The sequence below is a fragment of the Ranitomeya imitator genome, chromosome 8, assembly GCF_032444005.1.
Source record: "Ranitomeya imitator isolate aRanImi1 chromosome 8, aRanImi1.pri, whole genome shotgun sequence".
Taxonomy (NCBI): domain Eukaryota; kingdom Metazoa; phylum Chordata; class Amphibia; order Anura; family Dendrobatidae; genus Ranitomeya; species Ranitomeya imitator.
This window is the reverse complement of record NC_091289.1, coordinates 154,662,310-154,683,834: the sequence shown is the minus strand read 5'-3', so window position 1 is coordinate 154,683,834 and position 21,525 is coordinate 154,662,310. Positions and strand designations below refer to the sequence as shown.

The window sequence follows — 21,525 nt, the reverse complement described above, 5'->3', positions numbered from 1 at the left end:
AGCCCAGTGCACTTGCAGTCTAATTTACGGAAGGATAAAAGAGCAGAATGCTTTGCAATGAGGCGATGGATTGGGATGATATACGGTATCATTACAATTATGTAACACTGTAATACATCACACCCTTCGGTTGTCCCTCTAAAATGCTGCTGACAGGTTTTCTTTAAACAATTAGTGTAGAGTATAAGTGAAGGATATATTAACATCTATCATGTTTAAATCAACAGCACCATTTTGTAATGTCCTTATGCAAAGTATGGAATCTAACCCTGCAACCAAAATCGCATGGAGTGCAATGAAACCTTTGCTCATGGGAAAAATTCTTTACACTCCCGATGCCCCGGCAGTTCGAGAAATTCTAAACAAAGTAAGGCTTTTTTTTTTTTTGGCTGCTATAACATAGTTCAAACTATTGCCTTTATAGATTTTGTAGTCAGTATATAAATGGCCAGAGTCAGCCGTAGTTAGTTTAGAATTTTTATGCAGAGTGTAAAGGAGTATTCTCAAGTTTGGAAGTCATCCCGCATCCATCTGGGACCACTACCAATCCTGAGAACTGGGGTGCTGAAAAGTGGACGATCATGGGCAATGGCGCTCCATTCATACTTAATGGTAACGCTAGAGATTGCTGAGTGCTGGAATCGTCTGGCTTTCGGCACTCCGGTAAGATTGAATGTACTGGCAGCGCACATGATCGACTTCTGCTCCATTCACCCAAGGCTTTTTACAGCCGAAGTTCTCAGGATCGGTGGGGTCCAAGCAGTTGGACCTTCGGCGATCGGGAAGTTATCCAATGGATAGGATATAACTTGATAATACCCCTTTAAGGTTTCCATTCAATGATCTTACAAATCAAGAGAAATTGAACTGCAGTCACCTGGCTCCATGCTTCTACATATCTTATAATGGGATGTTTTCTGACCAACATTGTAAAATAACTCAGTGATTTATTCATTAGTAAGAGAAGCCGGTGTTCTATGAATTTCATTAGAATAATTGGAGACTCACTGTACATCTAAAGCACAGATCTCATCATCTTGTATTTCAGGCTAATACTACCTTTGAGCAACTTGAACGCTTGAGGCAAATGGGCAAAGCCTGGGAAGAGGTGGGACCTCAGGTGTGGCACTTCATGCAAAGCAGTGTTCAGATGAATGTCATCCGGGTAGGTTTATTATGACTTCACACATATTTTCTATTGGTAGTTACAGAAGATAGAATTTAAATAAGTGCAATAAAAAAATGAAAAATATTAGCACATTCACTCAGCTCTAGTTTTAACCTCAATCACGGCAACATAAAGCACCGCAGCCACAACGCAGCATAAAAGTATGTTTACATATGATTTTGATGCATTTTTCTGTATCGGAATGAAAGGCTGTGGCCAGAAAGGCGCAGTGGAAATACAGGCTCTAAGGCTATGTTTACATGATACGTTTCCCATACATTTTTTCTAAAAATGTGATAAAATCCCCTTGTTTTTACCACATTTTTAGAAGATTGGCGCTCAGAAACTGTTCATAACTGCATAATGTGATCACTGCCTAAAAAGGAGGTTTCTCCAAATTACTGTAGATTGGTATCACTATATTCTAAGAGTCTTCTCATTTACGATCTGGCTGGTGAGATTACCACCAATCCCAAGAATGGACTGATTTTTTATGGCCACTAACAAAGAAATAGATTTGAATGTGTGGTCATTCTCCATTAATAAATGGGGCAGGCAATAGCAGGCAGAGAACCTGCCCAATATGGCACCCAGTAGGGCTATACTACACAACAAAGATTTGTGGCACAATTTCTCTATAGGTGAAACACTGCAAGGGACACAAACATTTACAACATTTCTAACTTCACTTTTTGTTTAAAGGATACTGTCAAAAACCCAACAGTGAAAGACTTTCTCAATCGACAACTTGGAGAGAACGGATTAACTGCCGATGATATAATTAATTTTCTGCACAATGGTAATCAAGATGAACGACCAGAAGGACAAATGGATTTTGATTGGAGAAATGTGTTTAATTTCACTGATCATGTTGTGCGGCTCTTGAACCAGTACATGGAGGTAAGACACTTCATATATAATAATCTCGGTTTATCCTATTGTGCAATCACCCAACACTAGAGATGAGAGGATTATGTTCAAGTTGAATTTTCTGAAGTTCACGGTTCCACCAGATTTCAACGTTTTGAAATTTGATTTGCGCTTTTGGAAAAAAAAACTTGCCCATCACTAATTTCCTACACTGCTGAAGCATCAGAAAGCAGGATAACATCAATTTGCATTGTTGTACGGTCTCCCCATAATGACCTGCAGCTATGCCATCTAGCGGTTTACCATACCTTGTACAGTGGTGGTCAGTATCTGGGGTCATCAAAGATCAGCAATTCCCAGTAGAGCACTATCTCCAGAGTCACTGGGTAAGTCTCTCTCTCCTATAATGTGTGTAAGCTCTTATGGTCAGAGGGTCCTGTCTCTCTCTCCTGTAGAGTGCAAGGTGTTGTGGTCACCGGGGTCCTTTCTATCCTGTAGTGTGTAAGCTCTTATGGTCAGTGAGGCCCTCTCTCTCCCCAGTATAACGTAAGCTCCTATGGTCATTGGCGTCCTCTCTCTGCTTTTTGTAGGGTGTAAGCTCTTATGATCAGTGCGGTCTTCTCTCTCGCTCTTCTAGGGTGTAAGCTGTTATGGTCAGCGGGGTTCTCTCTTTCTTTCCTACAGAGTGTATGCTCTTATGGTCAACCGGGTTCTCTCTCTTGTAGGATGTAAGCTCTTATAGTCAGCCAGTTCTCTGTCTCTCCCCTACAGAGTGTAAGCTTTTATGATCAGTGGGTTTATCTCTCTCTCTCTTTTATGGTGTAAGCTCTTATGATTAGCAGGGTTCTCTCTTCCACGTGTATTTTCTAGTCAATTACAAGCTTTACAATATTGAAATTTGCGCAAATTCATTCACTGCAAATCAAATTTTTGGGGAAAATTAGTTGAAGTCGGTAAATTCAAATTTCAAAAGTTCTTCTCATCTCTACCCAACACCTAAAAAGTGAGGTTTTACTAGAGCTTAGCTCAGTATCACACTGCCTACCATTTGCATAATTTACATCTGGGACGCTGTGCGTTGTGTCTTTTCGGTGAAGACGAGGATCTTCTATTACATTCATTACATGCTCTATTGAATGTGATTATCTCTCATTATATTACATTATCTTTACCCCATACATAGAAACATAAGGACAGAGAGGTGTCTAAAGAGCAGTCAGGCGTCTACTGTCAGTGAATAAACAGTTCCAGGCGTTTTATTTCCCCTCTTACTTTTCTTTAACAACCCTTCTTCTATTACATTTCATTTTCAATTGTTTCCTTATGGTAATTTGTCTATTCAATAACTAAAAGGAGCTATATAATTGGTGATATGTGGAAACGAGACCTATATCATATGTAAACAATGGACTCACAACAATGCTTCCATATGCTGTACTTGTAATGAGGAAAGCTTCTTCAGGCTATTCTATTGTCCGGGCAGGGATGGGTTTGCCGCTCCCATTGTCTTTTAACTCTTCCCATAGCTTCTAATTCAGGCTTAAATAATTCTGGCAGTTATTAAAATAAGAAGTGACCCATGATGTCTTCATTTAACAAGTCAAATTGTAAATTCTATCTTGAAGTAGCAGCACAGCCCAACCCAAGATGGCTGACTCTAAAGAAATGGAAAGTAATAAATCTATATCAAATTATAATAACCGTGAATTTCACCATAAATCATTAATAGTTTAAAGGGAACCTGTCAATCGGATCAATCCTGCTAAGCCATCTATATGGGCAGGCAGGTCATAGGAAGCTGAATAAAATTATAACTTGATATCTGCAATCAGATGTCTTATTCCAGAAAAATCTATGTTTTTCTTAATATGCAAATGATCTATTAACCCCTTCACGACATGCACCATACATGTACTGCACATGTAGTGTCTCTCCCTTTGATGTAGGGTTTGTCGGTGAGCCCACATCTTTCCCAGCACATGTCAGCTGTTTTGAACAGCTGACATGTCCCCCTAACAGCCATGGATGGAATCGCGATCCATCAGCGGCTGCTAACCTGTTAAATGCCACTGTCAATCGACAATGATGTCGTTCAAAAGTACAACTCGTCCCGCATGGCCATATTGACGGACAAATTTAAAAAAAAATTATGGCTCTCGGAAGGAGGGGAGCGAAAAACAGAAACGCCAAAATGAAAATGGGCTGTGATGTGAAGGGATTAAGATCTATATGCCGGATTTATACAGCTCTGGCAAAAATTAAGAGACCACTGCAAAATGTTCAGTTTGTCTGATTTTTCTCTTTATAGGTATATTTTTTAGTAAAATGTAAGTTGTTCTTTTATTCTATAAACTTCTGACAACATGTCTCCGAAGTTCCAAGCAATAAATTTTGTATTTTTCTGAAAAGGAGAAATGGTCAAAATTAAAAAAACAAACAAAAAAACCCAGTGCTTTCAGACCTCAAATAATACAAAGAAAACAAGTTCATAATCATTTTGAAACAATAATACTAATGTTTTAACTCAGGAAGATTTCAGAAATAACCATGATTTTTAATCGCAGCTTTCATGCGTCGGCATGCTTTCCACCAGTCTTTCACACTGCTTCTGGCGCAAAAATTAAAGTAGTACTTATTTGATGGCTTGTTGTGACTATCCTTCATCCTCTTGATTACATTCCATAGGTGTTCAATGGGGTTCAGGTCTGGAGATTAGGCTGCCCATGACAGGGTTTGATGTGGTCGTCTCTTAATTTTTGCCAGAGCTGTATCTCCCTGAGAATCTGCCTCCAGATCTTATTTTAAATTAAAGAAAGTGTAACCAGGGTGAGACATGTAATGACTGACTGTCTGCTAACCTGATCTATATGTTTCACACTGGTAACCCCTCCTTTCATATAAAATAAGCTCTGGAGGCAGATTCTCATAGAGATCTTTGCCCAGCCCATAGATTTTCACAACTAATTTACATATTAAGAATTCTATTTGGATATGGATTTCTATTGAATAAAACATTGGATCTCAAATATCAAGTTATCATTTTATTCAACTTCCTATGACGTGCCTCTCCATAAAGACAGCTTAGGAATGTTGATCCTACTGATAAATTCCCTTTAAGATAAATTTGGTTGCAGGTCAATAACTGCCATGTAATAAATCACAAAGTCATGTTTTAAGACTCTTTTATGGGTCAGACATTGACTTACAGAGTAAATACCTCATATGTATTAATTGTCGGGACTGTCCTGATTTTTCTAAAACAATCCCAACAAATTTGTAGCATCCCGGAACAAAAACGTGTAGGGTTTAAATAAACGACGCCCATGAATGGTTGATTCCAGACAGTGTTGGGGCAGATTTGAGGCAGGGCTGAAACTTCCCTAAGGCTAGGTGCAGACAGCCATAGATTCTCTCATCAAGAATTCGGACGATTTTACAAATGACACTCTGAACATTGTTTGATCACCTTCTCCATTCTGGAGAAATCCCGGGAAATCGAATTGCACTAGAATATCATCCAAGTGCGGTCCAATGTTTTCAACGCATTCATTGACTTGCATGGCCAAGTGCGATCCAAATATCCAAGGAAAAAAATCGAACATATGCACAGCACTCACTGTAAGAGGGTGGTGCTGTTATGGACAGTAAGGAACACGCTGTCACTTTAAGAGACTGCACCCCCTTGTCTGGCGTGATGGAATGTTCTGCTTCTCTCCTGCAATAGACTGTGTGAATGAACTGGACTGGGCAGAGGGTGGGGGTGGAGCCTGGACAGCGTGTGAGAACTGAAGCTGCTGCAGAGAGAACTTTGTGCTGTTTGTTGCAAGAGAGGACCCACAGCCTGTAACGGAGTGGACTTGTGAAATTTGACAGACTTTTCTGGGTGCAGCAAGAGTGGCTGTCCTGTGTGAGTTTGAGACGCCATGAAGATACAGAGAAATGGATTTACAGTTTCCAGGAGCACCTCCAGGACTCCGAAGCAAGGAGAAGACCACATCTCACAGAGCTAGCAGAAAGCCGTGCGCACCACTGTACTAGACTGCTGGGGGCCCCCCGGGACTGGATCTGAGTCCCCAACATCACCATGAAGTTTGTTCCTGTTTAGTGCACATGTCAGGGCCTAGTGTAGGCTTCAACAGTCAGAACACGGCAGCCGTGAGGCCTGCTTAGTAATAGCCAGGGAGGTTATACATAGAGTAGCGTTATTCTTTGTTTATTGTTTGCATTTACTTTTGTGACATATATTGAGTCTGTAGCAGTTGGAGCACCGTGCTATTTTACTGACAAGCTAAAGAATATAACTCTTGTAAATTATCTTTTGCCATTGCATACCCCTGTTTGCATCTTCCTCATCCACTTCATTCCTTGCCTTCCAATAAATCTATCTTTTGTTGTTTGCACCTCATCTTGTGTACGGTAGTCTTCCTGCACCGTGCTGGTTCCCCGGCCATCGCTTCAGCACCACAGGATAAAATCGTCCCAGTGTGATCCAAAGTTATGTCAGATCAAACTCTGACCGAAAATACGCTCGTCTGCACCTTGGAACTATACTAATTATATAGTTTTCTTTTAGCTGGAGGGGAGAAAATTTGGAAAGCCTTCTGATAGTATGTTTTATGGGATGTTCATTTAAAAATATACATATAACTAAGCTTAAAAAGTAAGTTTTATCATTTATAAATATGCTTAAGTTTTCCCAGAAGCCCAACTGTTCCAGGTTCGTCAGCTCCGCACCCAGTCCAGTGCTCTGTCCAATGAAGGGAAATTTTCCTGTGTCATCAGTGCTATGTGTAAAGAGGGCTGGTTGACTAATTCATTTCAATAGATAAGCCAGTCAGCTATTTCTTGGTCAGTGCACAGGCAGAACAGGGGGCTGGCTTTGCCATTGAAATGCACAGTCATCCAGCCCCTTAAGGTACCGTCACATTAAGCGACGCTGCAGCGATCTAGACAACGATCCCGATCGCTGCAGCGTCGCTGTGTGGTCGCTGGAGAGCTGTCACACAGACAGCTCTCCAGCGACCAACGATGCCGGTCCCCTGGTAACCAGGGTAAACATTGGGTTACTAAGCGCAGGGCTGCGCTTAGTAACCCGATGTTTACCCTGGTTACCAGCGTAAACTTAAAAAAACAAACACTACATACTTACATTCCGGTGTCTATCCCCCGGCGCTGTGCTTTCCTGCACTGGCTGTGAGCGTCGGCCAGCCGTAAAGCAGGGCCGCGCTTAGTAACCAGATGTTTACCCTGGTTACCAGCGTAAACGTAAAAAAAAAAAACCACTACATACTTACATTCCGGTGTCTGTCCCCCGGCGCTGTGCTTTCCTGCACTGGCTGTGAGCGCCGGCCAGCCGTAAAGCACAGCGGTGACGTCACCGCTGTGCTTTAAGGCTGGCCGGCGCTGACAGTACAGGAAAGCACAGCGCCGGGGGACAGACACCGGAATGTAGGTATGTAGTGTTTGGTTTTTTTTACGTTTACGCTGGTAACCAGGGTAAACATCGGGTTACTAAGCGCAGCCCTGCGCTTAGTAACCCGATGTTTACCCTGGTTACCAGTGAAGACATCGCTGAATCGGCGTCACACACGCCGATTCAGCGATGTCTGCGGGAGATCCAGCGACGAAATAAAGTTCTGGACTTTCTGCTCCGACCAACGATGGCACAGCAGGATCCAGATCGCTGCTGCGTGTCAAACACAACGATATCGCTAGCCAGGACGCTGCAACGTCACGGATTGCTAGCGATATCGTTCAGTTTGACGGTACCTTTACACACAAAGCACTGGTGTGGTGAAACTCGATCCAGTGCTATGTGTGAAGGGGGCTTATTGACTGGCTCATTTTAATAGCTGAGCCAGCCCCCTTCTCTGCTTATGAAACAGCCTTGATAGAGGAGGGACTGTCTTAGCTAATAAAATGAGCAGCCATTTGTAAAGTAATTTCAATATGTTTTGCATGTTCAATACTAACAATTTCAAAATTGCAAAACACAAGCACTTATTCTTTTTTTTCTTACATCCTTACCAGCCATTACCTATCATTTCACGATTTGCGACACTGAATCTGATGATATGATTCATTGCATTATTATTTATATATTTATTAACATTCATTGAATAAAATACTTTATATGTGCAATTACTTTACAGTTCATTAAATTGAAAAAAACATTTTTTTGAAAAAATATTTAAAAAAAAACAATAACCCTGGAATGAATGTATTATTAGTCAACAGGAAATATAAAGCCAAAAATTAATAAAAAAAAAATCTAATATATTCAGTTTCATCTGCCCTGGAAAATTGCTCCTTAGATCATCCAAAAATGTATAAACCTGTAAGGTTCAATTCTGCAAATGGGATGGTTAAACAATACAGCCTTTAGTTGCAAAAGATGTCTGCCAAAAGAGTAACAACCTGAGAACATCATCTTTGATGTGAGGTAATTGCTCGTTTTTACTATCAGTGTGTTTCAGGAGAGAGGATCAAACAACGTATTGGAATTACTATTATATGAAGTGTGCTCCCCTCCCAAATTGCTTCCCATTGACTTTCACAGTAGGTCGGGCGGCCCTACTATCCAATATTATGTGAGCCTGGATTTGGTAAATGATCAAACCCCAATTTTTTGTCCTTTTCTCTCTGCGTGGCCAACAATAATATTAATATGTTGAAAATTTACTTGTTTTTATAGTGCTTAACCTTGGATAAATTTGAAGGTCACGATGATGAATCCCATCTGACACATCACGCTCTTTACCTGCTTGAAGAAAATAAATTCTGGGCCGGTCTTGTGTTCATGGACATGTTCCCGTGGACTAATCAGGTTCCACCTCATGTGAAATACAAAATCCGCATGGATATTGATGTAGTGGAGAAAACGAATAAAATTAAAGATAGGTAGGTATTTTAAGATTTATTGAATTATTCAAGACGAGACATCACTTTCCTCCTTCATCCAAGGTGAAGCTGGCACGAGGGTATGAAAAAATTGTCTTTCATACAGGAAAAAAAAGGAAGATTTTCATCTCAATTGTCGCCCATTTTTCTACATGAGCAGTTATCAAACTTTACAAGATCAAATTAAGTTTCCTACTTTAAGAATTAAGGAAATGCACACTTGACAAGCAATGTAATAGAATGTATAAAGACAACAATGTATCGCAAAGCTTGATAGAGGAAAGAATAAAAGAAAAAAAGAAAAAATGGCAGACCATTCGGTAAATATGAGGAACACAAGAAAAAAGGAGAAAAAAACCGAACTACAAGGATCAACACAGTAGTAGAAAGAAACACATGATAATGTATAAAGTAGTCCAAAAAGTATTTTTATTGGTAACAAATAGGGACAAGAAAAGGAGAAAGAGATGGTAATGTGGCGCTAACCACACACAATGTGTATCAGCCCACACAAACACCACATATACATACCAAAAATGTATAATGCTCAAATGTACATAATGTAAACAAAGCAAAACAATGGCATATATCAAAAAATATATATATACCCCGTAAAAAATAGATGTAGTAAAGGGGCATATACATGTACATAGAGATGCATCAGGAAACCAAAAATCGCAATAGTCAGTGCACATGGATCATGCATCTAAATAGAATCAATTGCTCAATGTGAAACCGAACCATATTAATAGTCCAAATACTTTTTGGACTACTTTATACATTATCATGTGTTTCTTTCTATTACTGTGTTGATCCTTGTAGTTTGGTTTTTTTCTCCTTTTTACTTTAAGAATTGCAATGTATCCGGAAATATCGGGTGCAGTCAGGTAGACTCGGAAGGGATACAATTTTTTTTGTTTACCCATAGATTTGAATGGACGAGTCTCATCAACATAGGAAAGAAACTAGTGCATGTTGCGAATCGGTCCGTGAAAAATAAAAAAACGCTTATCTGAACAGTCCCATTGAATAACATTGGTCTGACTGCTGTCCGTATGATGCCAGTTTTTTCACGGACAGTACTCAAACCTGAAACACGGACAAGTGAATGTGGCCTGAGCTACGGTAGAAGGTTATTTTGTACAAAAAAAAACACTTTTTTTTTGACAAATACCACCCTTGGTTCAACAAGGATTCAGCATGTTCTCGAGGTTCAGTGGGCCGTCCTGCCAGTGGGCTCTTTCATTGGCACACGTGTCACTGGTTCTGATCTGACTTGCTAAAAACTATCACGTTAGGCCCCCTTCACACCTCCGATTTGTATTTCCGTATGCGATCCGTTTTTTTAAGGACCGCAAATACGGACACATGCACTCCCATTGTATTCAATGGTGTTGCGCACATGCCAGGCTTTTCACACCAACAGCGTTAGTGTGAACAACCTGCAGATATGACAGTTTTCTTATGTACACGGCAGACAAAATGCATGCTGCACACATGCACACTGATGACATACAGATGACATCCGTGTATCATCAACATGACAAGTACCCGTGACTGGGAAAAAGCGGTGGAGTTCGCACTGTTCCCAGGCGTTGGGTACTGACGACAGCTCTGATCATTGTCGCCTGCGCTCCCTGAGATCAGCACAACCAGGCGACAATGATGGGAGTTGTGTTCAGCATCTGGCGCCCGGGGACAGCTAACTGTACTGCTTTTCCCAGACACAGACGACACACGGACAGCAAACCGATACATGGATGTCACATACGTACATATAGGTGGCACACTGACCACGGATCTCACCAATACTCTTTTTTCCAGTACAGGAATCACCAGGACATGTGGTGGGGCCCTTAAATTCAATAGTATTTTTTCTTGCAATTTAAAAGCTTTCTATCACTGTCTTTTTATTATTGAAAAGGGTGCGGTCATATTTTTCATGTATCCTCAAAATAACACTTGCTAATAAGGATAGTAAAGCAATAAAAATACATAAAAATTGTGTTCACTAAAATGTTTTTGCTTAGGCTTGAGCTCCATAGCGTCGTCTGGTAATCTATAAATGTAACAATAATAACCTTTCGTTTTTGCTGTTTTTGTTAACTTACTGATCCATGGAGATGTACCCTAAGGGAATACAGCTTTGCAATTTAACTCAAAACTATTTTCATTAAAGGAGTTATCCAGGGCTATTTTTTTTCTATGGGCCTAAGAACTAACAGACAGGTAGTTGCTACGTACCTGAGGGTGTGCCTGGCACCGATCTCTGCCTGCACACAACGGTCACAGATCACTCCTGCCGGCGATTCAGTGTCTTCCACTTACTTAATGTCGACAGAGCAGTGGCTTATCTTCCATTCTGCTCTCTTGATGGGGTGTGACTATCGACATCATGCTGACTGACAGCCGGCTCCCCGCTGCCTACCTGCGGGGTGCCAGCTGCCAATCAGCATGGAGATGGCAATCACGCCCTGTGGACAGATCAGGCTGGTAGAGGAAGATCTGCTCTTTTGACATGGAGCAGCTAAATTGCCAGCATAAGCAGTCAATGACCCCTCTGTATCAGCACCACGTAGAACAGGCAAGTAGTCTTGGATAATCCCTTTAGTATTTTTGAGTTTTCTTTTAGAATACATCTAAATTACGCCATTTGGTCATTTCTGAATTTTGTAATGTTGGATTTTTTATAATGATTTTTGTAACGTTTTTTTCATGGAGACACAGCCTAAGGGAATGTGCATAAAACATCGTTGATTACATTTTATTCATCTAAAACTTCTCGTAATAACTTCTGTATAGTTAAAAAAATCGACCATTTGCACATAAACAAATTGGGTTTGGTTTTCACATGTTTTTAGTATTGATTAGTAGGACTGTAAACCTCTTCCCTAAAGACAATATAATCTAACTAATTTGGCAGTTTTACTTAGCATTTTTGGTGGATTTCTCTGCAGGCCTTTTGAGCCTATAATTTTCTGCCCCACTGGTGCCAAAACCTGCATTCTAAAGGTAGATTAAATCCTATTTTAGATGCATGGTTCCTAAGTAACAGGATTACAGCACATGAACATTCAATTGGGTGGTCCCAAGTTCAAATATGCAGGTTTGTGAGATCAAAGACAAAAATAAGTGAAATCCTCTTATTTGACCCTTGACCTTGAACACTCTTGACCTCTGCAGGTTTGGCCAGCTTTCAATAATAAAATTACCCCTTGGTGATCTCTTGTGGTTCCACTCAGAGTGTTAGTGGCTTTGTGTTAAGGAGTAACACAGAAACATAGAGTAAATAATGATTATTCGAGTCTTCAACATTAGAACATTGTGTATAACAGTCAATGGTTAAAAAAAATGTAAAACAAAGAAATTGGAGAAATTATCTATCCACAATTCACCTAAAATATTACAGTAATTTACCATATTTTTTATAAAGTCTACTACATTTATTTACCCAAATGAATCCAACATAATTAGTTTTGGGGCTTAAAGCTGCTAATACCGTGATAGATGTCAGCTATTCCTTCTGACTACGCGATATAGTGTCAGGCTCACCTTGTGAAGTGGACCCTCTAAGCCCTAGGTCTGGGTGGGCACACAGACCCCGGACGTTGGTGCAGATGGCAGGATGACATGAGGGGAGTGAGGACTTGGCACACTGTGGGATCTCAGGAGTAGGGCGTATGAAGTGTAACCCAGCAGGGAAGAAAGCAAATAAACACAGTATGGCCAGAAGGTGAAGGACAACAAACGTAGATGTTGAGATCAATTCCAAGACCCAGATGTCTGTCAATGGGCCTTAAATAGGTCTAGGGAGATGATGGCATTGATCCACGCCAGGTCACCTGCAAAACTCATGATGGAGCACAACAGAGGGCAGTGGATCCAGGAGAAGGAAACTCTGCCCGAGACACCCGGGACAGGTGTGTATGTATATACAGTGCCTTGCGAAAGTATTTGGCTTCCTGGAACTTTTCAACCTTTTCCCACATATCATGCTTCAAACATAAAGATACCAAATGTAACTTTTGGTGAAAAATCAGCAACAAGTGGAACACAATTGTGAAGTTGAACGAAATTTATTGGTTATTTTACATTTTTGTGCAAATTCAAAAACTGAAAAGTGGGGCGTGCAATATTATTCGGACCCTTTACTTTCAGTGCAGAAAACTCACTCCAGAAGTTCATTGTGGATCTTAAATGCATTAAGTTTAGTGGGTTATCGTGACTTTTTATCAGTTATTGCAATAGGTCATAAGCTATTTTTAAGACAATTGAGCTCTCAAAGTATCATCTACTTTGGGGATTTTTAGATCTAGAACATGCTATTTTATGTTTTTTAAATCTATTTTTATTTAGTAGTATTATTATTTTTACCATTGTTTTACTTGTGGATTTAACACTTAATAGGGCTGTCCAGTGATAAATAGTTATCAGCTATCCACAGGATAGATGATTACTTGCTGATCTGTGGAGAGCCGATCACTGGGATCTGCATCAGTCAGCAGCACATAGAATTTTCATCCATGATGAATTACTTTTACCTTTATTACAAGATGGAACAGCAGGTCGGACACCCGACCACCACGCCATTCATCATGGGTCTGATGGAACAAGCCAGTGCAGGACTCAACAGCCCCATAGATAATGAATGGAGCAGCAGTCAATCATGCTCCTTTTTAACGGGAATGAAATTTCCTCATTCTTCCAATCGTTGAAGGTCACAACACCCAGACCCCCAACAATCGAAATTTATCACCTATCCATAAGGTGCTAATTTGTTTTTTTTCCAAACAGACCCCTTTACCTCTCAGATGCTTTTTAAACCAGAAAACAGGTACAGGCTATTGTCAGGCTGATCCCGCTTTTAACGTGTTGAAAATGTTGGATTGAAGGAAGTATGTGGCTACAAAAATGGTGCAGATTAAGGGAGATAAATGACCCTCGTTCCTCAAAACATTTCCAAATCTACCTAGAAGAATTGACCACTTGACCAGTATGACACCTGCTCGATGCTTACACTGAGCAAGATAGTATACAAAATTGCAAAAATTATTTAAAAAATTGCTTAGCTATATAGTATTGTATTACTTGTATTTGTGAAGCTGCAGATTTAATATTAATAGTAGCAGTAAGAGAACATGTCTTGTTTTGATGCAGATATTGGGACCCAGGACCAAGGGCTGACCCTATAGATGACTTCAGATACATCTGGGGAGGCTTTGCTTACCTTCAGGACATTATTGATCATGGCATTATAAAGACCCACACTAACAATGACTTGCCGGCTGGATTATACTTACAGCAGATGCCATACCCTTGCTTCGTGGATGATGCGTAAGTTAGAACAAAGACTAAAAGTTCTAGACTTAATTTAATCGCTGGAGTGATGTGCTTGACATGTACAGTTTAGATGTTTGCACTTTGACCTTGTCTTTAGATAAGCTCATATTTTCCCAGCTCCTTTGCTACAAAGCATGCCTCCAGGGTCCTGGCAATTATTGGTTTTCTGTTACATCAAGAAAAGTTTTTTGAAAATGTTAGAAATGGACAAAACAGAATTTTGACTGTTAAGTCAGCCATATACATTACATGGCCATCGGACAAACCATGCTTTGGCCAATAGCTATCTCAACCAACTCTCCCATACACAGAAGTGCTCATTCGGCCAAGTGCTCCTGTATTCTCTATGAGAAAGCCACCAACTAACATGTCAACCAACAGCTTATTTCAGGGGGAACAATGTGATTGGCCGTCCGAAATAAGACATATCCAATTGACATCTGTCCCAATGATAAGTCGGCCGGCTCCTTCATCCACATTAGACAGTCGGCGGAAACTGTTGATATCATTGGATTCAGTCAACATTAGTCTAATGTGTATGGCAACCTTTATATTAGAGTATTATTTTTTTGTCCACGCCATCGATCCTGTAAGACGTTACAAACAATGCATCACAGTGCAGGGCCTGTAGTAAAAGATGGTGACTTTGCCAGTTTTGGTTAGATAAGGGATGCCTTCAGAATACAAAAATGGTGATTTTCTCTAAGTGCATAAAACATGATGATTTACATATATGGCCACATAAGGCAATAAGAATTGCTTTATTTGTCACTTTCTTTTACTTGTTTGTCATCCCATTAGGGTCCTGTTGAAGGTTTGTAAAGATCCTGGGTATAATATAACCATGTGAAAGAGAAAGCAAGGAAATCGTTAAGAAATTATAGCCTAATAAAGGTGCCAATGCTGTGCCCACCAAAATAATGCTATATTGGATCCAAAACAGAACACTAATAAACTAATTAACTTTATTCGGCACCCTCGCACAGTCTACTCTCATCTGCTAAGCACTATGAAGGAAACCACTGAACTTCTTACCCTACCCCCCAGCCCAGATAAATATTGTCTTATAGTATATTATACCAATATATGTAACGTGCTCTCTCTATAATTGGTAATTCATAACATTTTTACAAATAATGTGGGCTAAAATATAGCAAACATTGTTTCTAGTAATACCGGTAGTAAGAATACATAAGAAAATTATTATAGATTTTTGAGATTCCAGTAGTCGGAGATTAAGCTGGATCTCAACAAATTATAATGTCACTGCCCGGTTGGTTCATAGTTTTGGCTCGCTTCTTTACGTGATGGCTCACATTGTTTTCTGACTTTAAAGAGATTTGTAGAATTCACAATAGACTCTTCTGTCGATAAATTTGAATATAGGGTAAACTTGCTCTTCTGAACCATTCTCTGATTCCTAACTTGTGTGCCATCACTAGCATTCAGAAATCAAAATAAGGTTTGTCTTATGGGTCTGCTGAATGACCATACCATTTTGTACCATTATGAATAGCAGGCACTGTCTATTTTTTTCTTTTTCCTTGTCAAACCTCGTAATGGAGATTTGCTTAGCTCTAGTTGGCTGGTGTCCTACTCCCGTGTCTGTAAAGGTCCTCGAAAGTAGGGATGCTGAGGAAGCCTTACGCAGACTTACTCTATGGGGAGTTGTGATAGAATATTACCTTTCTGAGATAGCATCCTCTGAGAATGTGTCTCTGGTATACATTTTCTTTTTATCTGGTTTTGATTTCTTAGAAAACTGAGTATATGATACAAAGGGGTTGTCCTTTTTTAACTTTTGTTCCTCCATAAGCTCAGAGAAGTATAAAATATCAAACTGGGCTTTTACTCACCAACCCTGGGTCCAGTGCAACCTCTCCACCACTGTGCCAGTCTTTGTTGATCAGCAGAAGCGGTGACTTTGTCAGGTTTTCACTGCAGCCAATTACTAGGCTCAGCATAGCACTTTGAGTGCAGTGATTGGTTGCAGCATTGTCTAAGTGGCATTACTGGTGCAGCTGATCAATAAAGACCAGAATAGCGGCGGAGAGGCAAGCTCAAGGGAAGGTAAGTTTAGTTCAGCTTCTTAAAACTCTATGGAGTAGCAAAAATTAAAAGAGGGCAGTGGCTGTGAAGCTTTAGTTGAGATCAGTGTGCTGCTGATTTTTAATTTTGAAATTTCCAACAGATAGTAAGCTAAAGAGGTTGCCCACTACTTTTACATTGAGGCGCTATCCTCAGGATAGGGCATCAATGTCTGATCGGCCCAGGTCCGGCACTCGGCACCCCCGCTGATCAGCTGTTATGGGTGCCGGCGGCACTGGACAGAGCTTGACCGTCTACTTGTATTAGCCTGGACTTGTTACCACACAGCCGCCTCCTATTGAGGATAGGGCATCAATGTAAAGGTAGTGGACAACCTCTTTAAGAAAAGCGAGTAAAAAATGTAGTATACAAATATAATATTAGTACATACACTAAATATAATACACATGGTAAAGAAATGTTATGTTTTGAGAAATTCTTTTCAAGGTGAGACAAAATGAGCTCATCAACAGTTTTATTGGAATCTGACATGACTTTCTTGTTATGTCTGAATTTTACTGTCCTATCTGGGTGTATCTACACTAGAGAATGTTGCTTTAGTGAAACACACAAAAACATACTATTCAGATACCAATGTGCTGTGCATATTTGTAGGTGGTGTCATATATATAACCTATGCTTGCAAACGATCTGACCTCTTACATAGAAAAGATAAAACAGTTTTCTAAAGATCAACCTGTTATTTTATTAGCTGATCCAGAGAAAGGCAAAAAAACCCAATGTATATACATAGTCTTAGTTCCAAACTCAAGAATCAAGTAACGTACATGGGTCAGCCATAAGACTGAAATCAGTGACAAGAGGGAAGCCAATATTGATTATTTCTTTATGGTGTCTCCAGTCTAGAGTGTGAGAAACGTAGTCAGCAAGTGAACTGTTAGTTATTGGAATAGATTAGAGGCAGGACAATGGCAAGTATGTGGAACCAAGTGACTTTGACAAGAGCTATGTTGCGATATCTGAGCTAGAGCATCTCCAAAATGGCAGGTGTTGTTTGGTATTCCAAGTAAGCGGTGCTCAGTTTCTAAAAAAAAAAGTTTCAAAGGACAACTGGGGAGCTCAGCCTGCCTTGTCTAACCCAACAGAAAAGCTGCTGTAGTTGAGATTGATAAAAAAAAAATTCAAGGGAATCTGTTTTTGTTGTACATACAGTTTGATCTTTGGACAGCATGGTATAAAGATGGAGAAAATGAGCAGAATGATATATGGGTTTGTTGGAAAATGTTAAGCAAAATCTGTATTTTCTTCATTGAAAGTCTTGAATTTTATATGTATACGAGTCCAGTGGGCAGTCCTTATCAATGATTGACAGGTATCCCTGCATGCACAGTACAAGGAAGACCATCAGTCACTGAATATTACCAATCACTGGACTCATATGCATGCAAATAACAGCAGCTTCAAGGAATATGTGCAAGTTTTACTAAAACTTATCCCAAAAAATGTAAATCAATCTGATCAGCTCCACTTGCTCCATAACCTCCTGCCTGCAGTTCAGATACGTTTTACAATGCAACATGTTCCCTTTAAATGACTTGTTTCATCTTTGCAATATACATCTTAAGGGCTCGCACTCATTTGCGTAAATAAAATCGCTCCAATATTATTCCTTAAAAGTAGGACGAGTGACATGCGAGTACAATGCAATTTTTAGCAAGCAACATGCGTACAAGTTTTTAACATCAGCTTTTACATATAGTAATTTTCTATGTTATTTATAGCTAGTTTTCTAAGTAATAAAGCAATCTTATATACAGGTACATTAAAAGGTGTTTAGCTTTTTTTAAACCTATTAATCTAATACATATTTGTTTTAAATGACGTAGGTTTCCACTTATTTTTTAATACCCAGCTGAGGGAAAGCAGAAAGCTTGGGGCTGGTGTTACTATTCTGGGAAGGGCCACGAACCAAGGATCTTCCCAGCCTATTAATATCAGCCCACCGCTGTCTGCTTAGCCTTTGCTGGTTACTACAAAGAGGGTAACTCAATGTCTTTTTTTTTTGTGTCCCCCTTTTTTTAATAACCAATAAAGGCTACACTGACAGGTGTGAGCAATTATTAATAGCCTGGGAAGATCTATGAATAGTGGCCCCTTGCCAGAATAATAACACCGACCCCCAGCTGTCTGCTTTAACTCAGCTGGTTATTAAAAAATAAGGGGGATCCCATGCCATTAAAAAAAAAATCTATGCTTATTTAATAGGTTTTAAAGAGCTAAACACCCTTTAGTGCCACATGATAGGCACTAAAGGTTGCTAGTTTATTATATATAGGGGGCTTCCCATTAAATAACCACAAGACATCCTGTTCATTCTATCTTTTCTATCTATCATATGAGCAGAGTAAATTATAGATAATTCCATGACCAGTAACAATGGCTCATTATGTCTTGTGATATATTATTGCACACCTTTTTATTTTCTCATTTCAGCTTCATGATAACACTGAATCGGTGCTTTCCAATTTTCATGGTGTTGTCATGGATATATTCCATCTCCATGCTGGTGAAAGACATTGTTCTAGAGAAAGAACTGCGTCTGAAAGAAACCATGAAAAACCTGGGAGTTACTAATGAAGTCATTTGGTTCACATGGTTCATAGACAGTTTTAGTGTCATGACTCTTAGCACCTTTCTCCTGACCATTGTGATTGTGGTAAGTGACAGTCATTGTTATGTTGTTGGTTGTCGAAAACTTTTTTTTTTTTTTGCAAGACATAAAGTTTTGTTATCTGGTGCCTGCTGTGGATAGAAGCAATGTGCCGCATTATTTATCCAGAGGTGACACATTGTATTGCCAGAGCGCCACCTACTGGAAAAGTGTCCGCCAATGTCTTTCCTAATGTGTGTCTGAGCATAAAAGGAGCATTTCACAAATACTAATGCTTTCTCATACAATGCACTCAAACTCTTCAGAAAAATGCAATTACATTTACTAAGATGCAGCAGGATTTCTCTACCATTGACTTAAGAGCCTCTGCGCTCGTCAAGTTGCTGCAGACAATTCTGCCCCCAAAACTTGTTTCTTGGCAGGAAAAAAGCTGTTTTTTTAGTGCATTTTTTATGCTTTTTTTATTCTTTTTTTTTCTCATTGATTAGAATAGTACAAAAATTCTGGAAGAATTGACAAGCTGCAGATGTTCAACTGCGTCAAAAGATTACAAGCTATCTCCTATCCAGTCATTGTCAATGGGACTGCTGGAAATTGCCAAGTGCCTTCTTTCTCTGAACGTTCCATAGACAATGAATGGAGTGCAGCCTGAGTATGTTCACGTCTGCTCCATTCAAAATTAGGCTCTATATAACCTACTTTTTCAGGGCTACGGAGCCCAATTCTCAGCTTAGGATGGGGGGTCCCAATGGTCAGACCGCCAACAATCAGCCAGTTATCTCCTAAAGATAGGGAATGACTTGTGATTTTGGAAAAACCTTTTTAAGTTGTCACATGCCAAGCTGTATATGAAGAATATCGTCAAAAAATGAGTTTAGATGTTTTTACTTCCCTGATAGAGATCTATTCAGATAATAAATATTAGCAAATTGTTATTTTTACAATATGACGTGCTTACCTAAAACCTTAAAGGGATCCTGTCACCATAAAAATGCCGTCCATTCTGTAGGCACCATGTCATAGAGCAGGGGGAGCGGAGCAGATTGATATAAAGTTTTTTGTAAAAGATTCAGTATAACCTGTGTTTTAGTCTTTTAATCCTCTGCTTTTTCTGGGATTTCCGGTCCAGTGGGCGGTCCTATCAGTGACTGACAGCTTTCTATACATAAGTGTGCATAAAGAGCATGCTGTCAGTCACTGATAGGACCGCCCACTGGACCGGAAATCCCAGAAAAAGCAGAGGATTAAAAGATTAAAACACGGGTTATACTGAATCTTGTAGCACAAAATTATATATCAATCCGCTCAGCTCTCCCTGCTCTATGACTTGGTGCCTGCAGAATGGAGAGTGTTGTGCTTAGAATACATGACAGTTTAGTACAATCAGTATTATAGCAGTAATATTTCTTCTTACTGGATGGCATTATCATACTGACTGTGCTAGATTCTGTACATTAGCTGCCTCATATAGTGCGGAATATAAGTATGTTATACACTTCCAATATTGCAAGTTTTCCCACCTACAAAGAATGGAGAGGTCTGTGATTTTTATGGCAGGTACACTTCACCTGTGAGAGACAGAATCTGAAAACAAAAACAGAAAATCACATTGTATGATTTTTTGCATAATTAATTTGCTTTTTTTGCATGAAATAAGTATTTGATACAATACAGTAGAAAAGCAGAACTTAATATTTGTCACAAAAACCTTTGTTTGCAATTACAGTGGTCAGACGTTTCTTGTAGTTCTTGACCAAGTTTGCACACACTGCAGCAGGGATTTTGGCCCACTCCTCCATACAGATCTTCTCCAGATCTTTCAGATTTCGGGGCTGTCTCTGGGCAACATTGAGTTTCAGCTCCCTCCAAAGATTTTCTAATGGGTTCAGGTCTGGAGCCTGGCTAGGCCACTGCAGGACATCGGAATGCTTCTTACAGAGCCACTCGATAGTTGCCCGGGCTGTGTGTATTAGGTCATTGCCATGCTGGAAGACCCAGCCATGACCCATCTTCAATGCTTTTACTGAAGGAAGGAGGTTGTTGGCCAAAATCTCGTGATGCATGAACCCATCTATCCTCCCTATAATACGGTGCAGTTGTCCTGTCCCCTTTGCAGAAAAGCACTCCCAAAGTATGATGCTTCCCCCACCATGCTTCATGTTTGGGACTGTGTTATTGGAGTTGTACTCATCCCTCTTCTTCCTCCAAATACGGTGAGTGTAGTTGAAACCAAAAAGTTCTATTTTGGTCTCATCTGACCACATGGCCTTCTCCCATGCCTCCTCTGGATCATCCAGATGGTCATTGGTGAACTTCATACAGGCCTGGACATGTGCTGGCGTGAGCAGGGGGACCTTGTGTGTCCTGCAGGATTTTAATGCATGACAGCTTAGTGTGTTACTAATGGTAACTTTCTTCAGGTCATTAATCTAGGTATTCTGTGTAGTTCTGGGCTGATTCCTGACCTTTTTCAGAATGATCCTTTCCCCACGAGGCGAGATCTTGCATGTAGCCCCAGAACGAGGAA

The 21,525-nt window shown here is 40.0% G+C and overlaps 1 protein-coding gene across 1 annotated transcript in view; it reads left to right on the top strand.

The window, feature by feature from the left end:
• The window catches only part of ABCA4 (ATP binding cassette subfamily A member 4), a 200,451-nt gene that overhangs the window by 78,627 nt on the left and 100,299 nt on the right, over positions 1–21,525 (top strand). The window contains exons 10-15 of the mRNA XM_069737669.1: positions 228–367; positions 1,049–1,165; positions 1,871–2,068; positions 8,733–8,938; positions 14,096–14,272; positions 18,821–19,043. Of these exons, the coding sequence (XP_069593770.1) occupies positions 228–367; positions 1,049–1,165; positions 1,871–2,068; positions 8,733–8,938; positions 14,096–14,272; positions 18,821–19,043 (1,061 nt within the window). The remainder of the gene's footprint in view (positions 1–227; positions 368–1,048; positions 1,166–1,870; positions 2,069–8,732; positions 8,939–14,095; positions 14,273–18,820; positions 19,044–21,525) is intronic.